Below are 11,075 nucleotides of genomic sequence, written 5' to 3'. Positions count from 1 at the left end.
ATTCTTACAATTGTTGTCTAATTGTTGCTAAAAAGAGACATGTTTTCTATCACTTTTGTTGGTCTGCCGGATATTTAAGAATACAGGTGATCGACCCTCTGCATTCCAGGCAGATCATTCGTATTACCGGGATTCATCTGACTACGGTTGTCATCTTGAGTGTGATTTTCACAACGTTTCGGTCCATATAACCTCCAATCTTCTTCAGGTGTATCTTTTCGAACTTGGGAATGTTTCTGTCGAACTCGGGAATTTGGACGGAATTTCGAGCGGAAACCTTTATTTACTTTATGGGGGTAGCATACTCTTGTTCCGTCAGCCATGACTGGATAGAGGTCCTAAGTAATTTGCAATTGTATTTTTCAGTCGCCCACACTGACAATTGAACCCTCTTATTAATATGTTCACGGGGTAGCCATTCCGTTGTCTTGTTGGACCATCTGTTGTCATGTTGTCTGGCTACGTGCTTTGCCTATTTGTGTTTGGATGTTTTGATGGCAGTACTGAAGTCAATAACTCTTGTTATATATATATATATATATATATATATATATATATATATATATATATATATATATAAACCTAGCAAATAATTACACACACACAGACACACACACACATATATATATATAGTGGAGATTGATGGAACAACAGACATTAGTAAGACGATATATGCTTCTCAGTTTGTCATGGTTGAAAATCACGTATTAATGTTGACAAGCCTGTTTTTCTATTTTTATTTACTCACACACGCTCGCGACCGTTCAATATATCCCAATTTGTATTTAATTCATTCTTAAGCCTTTTTTCAACGGGATCAACACAAAAGGCAAAAAATAAGAAAATTACTACTACAACTACTACTACAATTGATATAGTGACCCAAGAAGAAGAAGAAGAAGAAGAAGAAGAGAAGAAAAGAAAAAGAAGCAGTAGCAGCTACAAAAGGCCGCGTTATCATTGTTCAGTTTTCTTTCGTCAGACGAACCTTCGAAAAAACAGTCATGTTGATGCTCTCTATCAAATTATTAATTCCGTTGGTTGCTGGCATCTACGCGCTAGGTTTGGGCGAAAATGTCTACTCAGATATCAAATCCGATCTGAGAAGTTACCAGTCGAATCTTACTGAAATTCTTCAACAACTCGAAGACCACGTTCTGCGATTGGAAAAAAAGATTGATATTCTAACGGGCATCGTCAATAAAGTTGGTAAGTATTAACATGAACCTCATTTAGTTCGTTATCGTTCGGACTTCACGTAAATTGATTAAGGGTGAAAGTGCACTGGGGGACCACCCGAAGATTTACCTTTTAAGAAGTTTTTTTTTAATATTCAAGTGTTTACAGGTGTATTCGGGCCTGCTGCGAACAAATATCACAGTTTATTTTGTCGCTAACCTTCAACCTCCCCATGTTAAGAACGGCGGTCAGAATAGAGACACCCAACCTCACCCATGTTAAGAACGCCAAATTTTACAAAAAAAAAAAAAAAAAATCGGTTTCTTTTTCGCTTGTTTAGAAAAAAAAAAATACCATAACTTTTTCCTTATTAAAAAAAAGGTACGCATGCAGAGAGTGATCCGTACTGAAATAATAACGTTATTATTTAAAAAGTCATTCTTAACATGGGGAGGGTGTTTTGTACCTATTCTGTACTTTAACCTTACAATTGAATAAAAAAACAAAACTTTAATTAAACGTGGAAATATGATTTTAAAAAAATAGTGCGGATCACTCTCTGCATTAGCACAAAAAAAAAAAAAAAAAAAAAAAAAAGATAGCGGCCATTGCACAAAAGCTGTTATAGAAAGCATTAGATTTTTACGGTGTAACTATTGTACGTTATTCTTGTTAGCGAGAATTTAAACTGAAATTTGTTTGCAGCAGACCCGAATACCCCTGTAAACAGTTGAACATATATATATAAAAAACTTAAAAGTAAATCTTCGGGTGCCCCCCCCTCCCCTGTGCACTTTTACTTAAGTTGTTTGATTTTTAAATAACGAAATCATATCTTATTGCTAAACTACAAGCTAAGAATTACTGGAAAATCTCATGACGATCTTGCCATCTTATCTTGAACACAGTTTGAATAAAGGGGAGACAACTCTGAATAATTCAAAATTGCGAGATTTCATAAAATCCATTCTTAACATAGGGAGGGAAACTCAAATTTATTTAAAAATGATTTTCTTTATAAAAATAAAACTACTTGATAAATTTACGTTATTTTTTGTATACGATATTTTCTTTCCTTCATGGGTACGTATATCATAAATATTTTTTTTGTTTTTGTTTTGCATAGGTGTAGTTCTGGACGAGCATCCATTTTTGTTTTTTCTTATTCTGTTGTTTGCTTATTCTGTTGGTTGCTTATTCTGTTGGTTGCTTATTCTGTTGTTTGCTTATTCTGTTGTTTGCTTATTCTGTTGTTTGCTTATTCTGTTGTTTGCTTATTCTGTTGTTTGCTTATTCTGTTGGTTGCTTATTCTGTTGGTTGCTTATTCTGTTGGTTGCTTATTCATTTCATACATTTCTTTGCTTATTCCGTTGTTCCTTTATTCATTTCATACATTTTTTTTATTTTCTCAAAATTGGTTAATTAGTTTCTACTTACTTGCCTATATAAGGCACACTCACGTTGACACACCGGTTCTCGCCAGGTCACCGAAGTTAAGCAATATTGAGCCTGGCTAGTACCAGATGGGTGACCATTTGGGAATTCTAGGCGCTGTATGTACTCTCCGCTCATCTCGGCATTGTTTCCAGTCGTACTGTACCTCAACTTGCCACTGGTATGCAACAATGTTGACTCCGGAGAGGCGTGGTTTGAGACTGCGCAACACTTGCCACACAAATTTCACGCGCAGGCACCCTTACAGTGGGTATCCATAGTCTGTCAAGACCAGAGGAAAACACTTGCCTCCTCAAGCGGTTAATGTGAGACATAAGTTCGGTTTTTGATGTGGGAATAATCCAGCACCCCTCAAAGGATTATTTTGGATTGCGCCAAAAATAACATTTCCTTTGTCTAGAAGAATTTATCTTTCATTAACATGTGGCAGAAATATAAAGTATATAATCAGAACAGATTCTACACTTTGTTCCTAGCCAAACTTATAAATGAAATTTTGCATGAAGTTATCAGACCATGAACGAATAAAACCGACTAAAATTTTTAAAAGTAGCCTCTTGATTGGTCGTGAAAATATTTTCGCAACCAATCAAGAAGCTACTTGTAAAATTTCCTCGAAATAACAAAGACTATTATTTTTCTGAGAATATCTATGTTCTTTTCATTAGAAAAAAACAGACAATTCGTTAATTGAACTTTTAACATAATAAAAAAGCCAGGTATGCGTATTTGAAGTTTTAAACTGATTTTGTCCCCCCCCCCTTCTGGGTCACTTAGTGGTGGAGATACATAGATATTCATCACGTAAATGGTTGCGTAGAAATTCTGGAACAATTTGTAGTATTCTCCAAAAATGTTTTTATATATGATATAAATTTAATCCAAAATGGGACATATTTGAGATGTTACAGAAGGGTCGGCCAGACCCTTAAGTTAGAAAGGAACTTAGACTTGGAGACCGCTTCCATCGTTTTCCCCAGAAAATGTTATACAAGTATTGAAACGTCCATGAAAATAGGATTTAAGGTTTTAAGGAGGTTGTCCTGATAACCCTTTAGAGGTTCATTTGAAAATCCAGGAATACTTCCATTGTCTTTCCCGTTAATTTCTATTATATAAAAGAACTTTGGGTGTCTGTGAGTTCGTTCCACATGGACTCGAAAACGGCTAGGTTGATCTTTATGAAATTTCACACAAGGTAACTTTATGTACCTGACAGTGTTCTTAGATACGTTTTGTATCGGAATTTCTTAGATGTATCAATAATCGAAATAATCCGATTGACAGAAGGAACAGGTGATTTGGACTAAAGTTAACCCATTACACAACCTAACATCACAAATGCATTTGAGAGGTTTTATTACCACACAAGTCGAAAGGATCGACATATAAAATCAACAGTAGATTCTTTGATATGACAGGGGCGCGTTCAAAATGAATGTTTCTGTTTAGAACAAAATTGTCCCATGATACTTGACGTTTTGCATGTTAAGCTTTAATTTAAGCCATTAAATATATAAAATATTTTTATAAAATCAATAGTAGGTTCTCTACAGTGCAATGTAGACTACAATGTATTGTGAAATAAGTCATAGGGAGAGGCATGTGAGCTTCCTGCCGGTGCACGGTGCACCGCGATGGGTCTCCGACTAAAGTAGGCAATCAATCGATTTGATTGAAAAATGGGTGATTTCACCGATTTCGATTACAATAAAAATATTAGTGTGAAACATTTCTTGATCATTATTCAATTCCAGGCAACGTCGGGTCGCCCTGCTAATTTAAGAATAAACTTTTAGATTTTATGTTGGTTCTCTTATTTTACTTTCTACAGACAATCCACACACACACACACACACACACACACACACACACACACACACACATTGAATTATATCTCTACATATATATAAAAAGGCACTTGGTTTCAGTGTATGTGTCTGTGGGAAAGTTGATTCCCCTATGGTCTCCGAAACAGCTGGGCCGATTTTTTAAAAAAATTCACAAATCTACTTTGAGTCGGGCAGTGTTCTGATAGTGTTTTTTTTAAATCGGAATACGTCTAAGTATCAAAAATCCAATTAAACGAGGAACAGTTCAATTTTGATCAGAATTAAGCCGCTTATACCTAACATTACAAGCGCATTTGAAAAATTTTATCACTATACAAGTAGAAGCGTCTAGCGTAGAAATTAACAGTAAGTTTTTTTATGAGACAGAGGCGTGTTTTTTGTTTAGAGCAAAAGTTAACGATGATACTTTACTTTGAAATTTAAATTCAATCTATTATGTTAAAATAATTTGATAAAATCAGTCACGGGATCTCTAAAATGCAATGTAGACTACAATGTACTGTCGACCAAGTCACTGCATATAGCACGTGAAGCTTCCTCTACGTGCACAGTGATGGGCCCCTTACTAGAGTAGGCAATCAATCGATTTGATGGAAAAATGGGCGATTTAACGATTTCCATTACAATAAAAGTATTGGAAGTGTAGAACATTCGTTAATCATCATTTAATCCTAGGTAATGTCGGGTCTCCCTGCTAATATCTATCTATCTATTATGTAAAAAGAAACTTTGTCTGTATGCGTGTGTGAGTTTGTTCCCTATTGAATCCGAAACGACTGGGTTGATTTTTATGAAATTTCACACGAAGTTACTTTATGTATCTGGCAGTGTTCATAGATAAGTTTTTCTTTTATTTATCGGGATGTCTTCGAAATAATCCGACAAAAAAAGAACAGACGATTTTGACCAAAGTTAACATCTTACACAGCCTAACATCACAAGCGCATTTAAGTTTTATTACCACCCAAGCCGAAAGGCCCGGCATACAAAATCAACAGTAGATTCTTTGATATGACAGGGGAGCGTTTGAAATGAATGTTTCTGTTTAGAGCACAGTCGAACCATGATACTTGTTTAAAACTTTATTTCAAGCCATTATATATAACAATAAGTTTATAAAATCAACAGTAGGTTCTCTACAGTGCAATGTAAACAACAATGTATTGTGAACTGTCTCTGCGGTGAGGCATGTGAAGCTTCCTCCCGGTGCATAGCAATGGTCCCCGACTAGAGTAGGGAATCAATCGATTTGATTAAAAAATGGGCGATTTCATCGATTTCGATAATAAAAAAAGATATTGGAGTGTGAAATATTCGTTGATCATTATTCAATCCCGGGCAACGTCGAGTCTCCATGCTAGTTAAACGTGGTTATAAAACTTCTCAAATGCACTTGTGATGTTAGGTTTTATAAGGTGTTATCTTTAGTCAAAATCGCGTGCTCTGTCTTTCATCCGATAATTTCGATTATTGATTAGCGATACTTAATGAAGACATTCCGATACAAAATCTATCTCCTCTAATTATTTTAACATGAGAGGATACATCTCTTTTGCAGTAAGAACTCGGATAAATATATGCACGGGCTTGGAGTTTATATTCGAAACACTCTCGCCTGAACTAGAGAGCAACATTTGGAATCGGATGATCAGGCCTTTGTGTTTTCGTCTAGCCTTTCACCACTGCATTAGTTACTTATATTTTCTCTACCGTTCGCTCTCAAGTCAGGACTGTATCCTAATCGATCATATCCCTTATAGTATAGATGCAGCACTCTCCTTAGATAATAACGCTTAAATACATGTTTGGTGGCTTTAATGTTCACCATAAAAATGGCTTGGTTTCTCAGGTTGCACAGATACAGCCGGATGTTGTACTTATAGCTTCTCTATAGCCCATTCTCTCACACAGTCATGTTCTCAAGCCGCATCCCAGATCGTGATCACAAGCAAGCTTCACTTCTAGACCTATTCCTTGAGAATTGTGTGACTAATGCCACCAGTCCAACTGGTAACGCAAACCAGCTAGTGGTATCAGTAGAGCTCACATTTAAATCCCAATCCCCAGGTGAGGAGCCTAGCCGAACTGTTTGATTTTTCACGAGTTAGTGAAAGATAGATTCTCGCGGTGAAACAAATGTTCTTTGATCAATTGAAAAGTTGATTTAGTTTGGGAAAGAAAGATTGAAATGAACAAAAAAGTTATATTAAATTAGAATTTCTGTATACGAGAGGGGAGAAAAAAGGCAGTATATGATTATTAAAAGAAAAGCGAAATATACCAGAAAAGCCGTTTAGGTAATAGTAATCACATTTAGAAAGCGAAAGTACTGTTTTAGTATTTCCAAAACCCGTTTATGTGAAAATAGTGTTGCCATACAGACTTAGGATTTGCATGTTTTGTGCACCTCACGTTAAATGTGTGGTTTTATCGACCGACCAGTAAATGCCTGCATTCATTTGAGGGTTTCGAGACTAGACAATGTTACATTTGTAATCACACGGCCGAGTATCGTATTTAACTCGTAATTCATTGCGACTGATGACAATAATTCGTGTGATCAGTAAAATAAAATTCGTCCCATTTGATTTAGATGTTCAAGATGCAGTTGTTTGCATAGTTCAGTGTACTGTCTTCCTCACCTGGTCGTGTATATTATATTCTTTTGGGGTTTGTTTGCTCATTCACTAATTATGTGGCTTATCGTTTCGTCTCTTTGTCCACATAGTCTGCATTTACTGTTTCTTGTGTCTTGTCAAAATTAGCATTCATATAGTTTATTCAAATCGCGTTAGCTTAGAGACTGTAAGTAGTGATTCAATTTCTCTATTTAGGTTCCTTTTCGTAGCCATGTCCAAGTGTTTTTGTGAGTTTCATCTTTTGTCATCCTTATGAATCGTCCATATAGCTATTTCTTTCCGCATGTTTCTGTTCATATAATCCCTTGTCACTATGTTCTCTGTCTTATCCATTTTTATAGTGTGTCTTGCTGTGGTGATTAACCTGTTTGTGTTCTGCAGTACGTATTTTTCTAATTCTTTTATTCGTGCCATTCACAGTTTCTACACAAATCAGTCTTCTTCCCTGTCTTTCCTTTTCACATAGAATCGGTCAATATTATCCTTCCGGCATTGTGCATGGTCATAAGTTCTCTGGTTTTCTGGTCGAGATGCTTCAGTTCTTCTTTGGTCTACTTTATGAACGATCCGGAGTATCTGATTAATGACACTGCATGTATTTATCGCGTTGCTGATAGTTCCGTAGTTGTTTCTTCTTCTTCTTCTTCTTCTTCTTGTTATTGTTATTGTTATTATTTACTCACTAGGAGTTTTAACACAGGCCATCATCAAAGATTTCTCTTCGAGAACAAATTATGGTGTTTCCTGGTCTCGGTGACAAGTTTCTCAGATTTCCAGTACTCTCCACCTCTTTTGATAACCTTTGAAAATGAATTTGCGTTATCACTACAGCCGTTTATCATTAATTTCTCGCTGGCAACGACCATTGGTCTTCATTTGAAATTAAGGTGGCATAATGCCTCCCCAAGGTCCCATTTCTCTTCGCATTCATCCAGTGGAGGTTTTGTTGGTGTTTTCTCTCCTCAGTCTTTCCATCCTCCTTGACCCTCCCCGATTATTTTGCATCGTGCCAGTTGATGCCTACACTTATATTCAAGGGAGAAGGGTTAACTTACAACTACACGGTTTCAGTTTTCTTGTTTCATTGTGGTGTTTCTTTATGCTTTTTGTTTTACTGTTTTATTTCTATTGCAGTTTCTATATGTCCAGTTAGCGTTTATAGCTTGTGTGGATTCAAGTGTCTTATAATTTCAGCCGTTTTCCTTATTGTTATCCGTTGTACTCGTATCTTCTCAATCATCCCTCTGATTCCAATCTCTCCCATTTGGTTTTTGAAGTTTTATGGGATTGTCCCCATCCCTCCTCCTCATCCTTCTCCTCCTCCTATTATTGGTGTATTTTGACTTTCTTCACCTCCGGCATCTCTTTCACTCTTTGGCAAGTTTTGTGTATTTGCTTCGCTTTTTCGCACTCTTAATATTTACCCAATAGTCTGCTGAAACTGCGAAATCTAAGATTTGGCAGGGGTTTACTCTTATTAACTACTAGCCTGGGTGCCCGGCGTTTCCCGAGTGTTTGTAGGTGTGCGTATTGAAAAAAAAGTGGTAGTAGGCAGGCAGGCTCGAACCCATACCGCGAAAGAGAAAAAGGACGTGAAAAACAAACAAACATAAAAACAAAAAACCGTGACGTCTTTGCTGCTGCGCCCATCGCCAAACCGGAAATGATGAATGTCTAAATTAAGGCTAGTCAACAGGGGATGACTTTCGAAAATATCGGAAAAAAAAGCGACCCCTCACTGTAGAAAAGTGCCCAGTTGAGGATGCAGGAATTAATGTTCGTTAATAGTTGTCATCCGAAGGGTCGAACTTTTATACATACATTTAAACAGACAGGTGAGAGTTATATTATAGATTGACATCTGGTCTTTTTGCTTGGATGGGTTTATCTGTTTGTACGTCCATGGCCCATAGAATTTTGAGGTTTCTGTTTTCAACTACTGTTGCCGGTTGTGCTTTATTATTATTATTATTATTATTATTATTATTATTATTATTATTATTATTATTCCAGAACCAATGCCTATGGACTGTGAAGACGTCCGAAGACAGAGCCAAGAAGCAACCATTACGAGCGGTCTCTATTTATTACAGGGCTCCGGTCTTCTGAAAAGACGCGTCTATTGTAATTTCACTGAGGCGGAAACCTGGACTACTATTTCAAGACGAGTGAACGAAGAAGACATCTTCAACAGGAGCTGGACCGAATATAAAAATGGCTTCGGAAAGGCAGAAATGGACTATTGGGTTGGTAACGAAATGCTGCACCAGCTGACGAATCGCCACGACTATTATCTCCGTATTAGCATGTCGGGTTACATGGGGAGGTTTCGATCGTCCTATAAGATGATCAGGGTTGGAGATGAAGCATCGCAATATCGTTTGTATCTAGGATCGTACGACAATGAAAATAGTAATGGCGGCGATAGTTTCTTTCCTTCTGATTCTAAGTGTAACAGTTACAGAAACACAAGTGCTCCGTTCTCTACATACGATTTTGGCATTGCTAAAAGATGTAGTGAGACATTGTCAGGCGGATGGTGGTTTACGGACTGCGGTTGTTCAAACCTAAACGGGAAATACATACGAGGTGGAAGCGTGCCGAAAAAGGGCTCGAAGATGGGTCTTTACTGGGATAATGTCTATTATGATGCGTGGGGGATGAGAAGCTCTCTTCGGAAAGTGATCATGGAAATACGGAGAATTTAAAAAGCTTAAATATTATCAGGTCGGTGTAAAAGTTTTTGTCGGTTTAAAATTCCACCCTAAAAAAAGAAACTATGTGTTGTTCAAAATCTTTATTAAACACAATGGCATTTTGTTCCCTATAATTTGATTCCATCCGGCAATGAGTTTATAAATGCTTCGTTTGTAAGAAATCTTTAGGTTTTGATGTAAAATATGACTAACTCGCGTTTAATCTTTTCTTATGTTAACCTATAACCATCTAAATTGTTTTGTAATCCTTGAAATAAGTGATAATCTGAGGAATGAAGTCATATTTCCCAACCAAATTTGAGAAAATCCTTTTTCTGTTGATTAAAGAAATTCGTTTTTCGGGTAAACCTAAGTGAGATTATTGCAGAAAAAATGGGCAATGCTTTAATAACCTAAAAAAAAAGAAAACATTACAAATTAATCATGGTGATAGGTTTAAGTAATAAAAATATGCACAAACGAAATCACAATGATTTAAAATGCCCTTTCGACAAAGCGTCAAAAAACTATTCCACGGATCTGATAAAAAAACTGAATTATTTTTGTTTCTTCCATGTAAAAACATTTTTGTGACGATTGATTCTTTTTCCCATCTCCTTCTTGGGACGTGTTAAAATCTTATTATTCTTCCCCAAAACAGTAACAAAAATAGAGCAAATACTATAGACATGTTTGTGTTATGTTTATAAAGTATAAGAATGAGACTTCTAGACTACAATGTATTTTTGTCTGTATAATGAATCTTTCGGACTATCCTGTATACTATTTTAATAAATGAATGTTAGAATAAGAAAAACGGCGTGCTTGTATTTTATGAAAAGATTTTTTGGACTATCTTGTATACTATTTTAATAAATGAATCTTAGTTTAATTTTTCAACTGGCTTTGCGAATTCACTTTTTTTCTGATTCAATCTAACCCCACCTCAACAGGTGATTCAATGGGTCGCATATTTTCTATTATTTTCTGCATATTTAACAAGAAAAGTGTATGTTTGAATAAGCAATTGATATCCAGCGTATTTAGCAAAAACTTAATAAACTGCATATTTAATAATCTCTTTTGCTTTGGTAGATCACATATTTAACAAGAAGTTTATTTAACGCAACTTTAATAAACGGCTTTTGTTGACAATATTTCGCATGACTTTTTATAGACTACATATCATTCAAACATGTCAGCGTTTGAATATATGGTTAAGTGGCAGTTTTAGTCATTTAGAACTGCTTTA

At 36.0% G+C, this 11,075-nt stretch overlaps 1 protein-coding gene across 1 annotated transcript; it reads left to right on the top strand.

Annotated features, from left to right (window-relative positions):
• The first annotated feature begins 766 nt into the window (after positions 1–766).
• LOC145294063 (fibrinogen-like protein A) lies at positions 767–10,723 on the top strand. The gene is made up of 2 exons (XM_080141061.1): positions 767–1,209; positions 9,141–10,723. Exons 1-2 carry the CDS (start codon positions 1,005–1,007, stop codon positions 9,833–9,835), a joined length of 900 nt encoding a protein of 299 aa, XP_079997187.1. The 5' UTR covers positions 767–1,004; the 3' UTR covers positions 9,836–10,723.
• Positions 10,724–11,075: the final 352 nt, after the last annotated feature.

This window comes from Euprymna scolopes, chromosome 15, assembly GCF_053919585.1.
Source record: "Euprymna scolopes isolate OS-2025 chromosome 15, ASM5391958v1, whole genome shotgun sequence".
In the NCBI taxonomy this organism is placed as follows: Eukaryota; Metazoa; Mollusca; class Cephalopoda; order Sepiida; family Sepiolidae; genus Euprymna; species Euprymna scolopes.
Note: the sequence above shows the minus strand (reverse complement) of the source record. Positions and strands in the feature narration are given on the sequence as shown.

Excerpts from the sequence above, each read along its gene's own strand:
- LOC145294063 (XM_080141061.1), top strand. The coding sequence starts at position 1,005 with ATGTTGATGCTCTCTATCAAATTATTAATTCCGTTGGTTGCTGGCATC. Across the intron at positions 1,210-9,140 it reads GGGCATCGTCAATAAAGTTG|AACCAATGCCTATGGACTGT; the intron begins GTAAGTATTAAC and ends TTATTATTCCAG.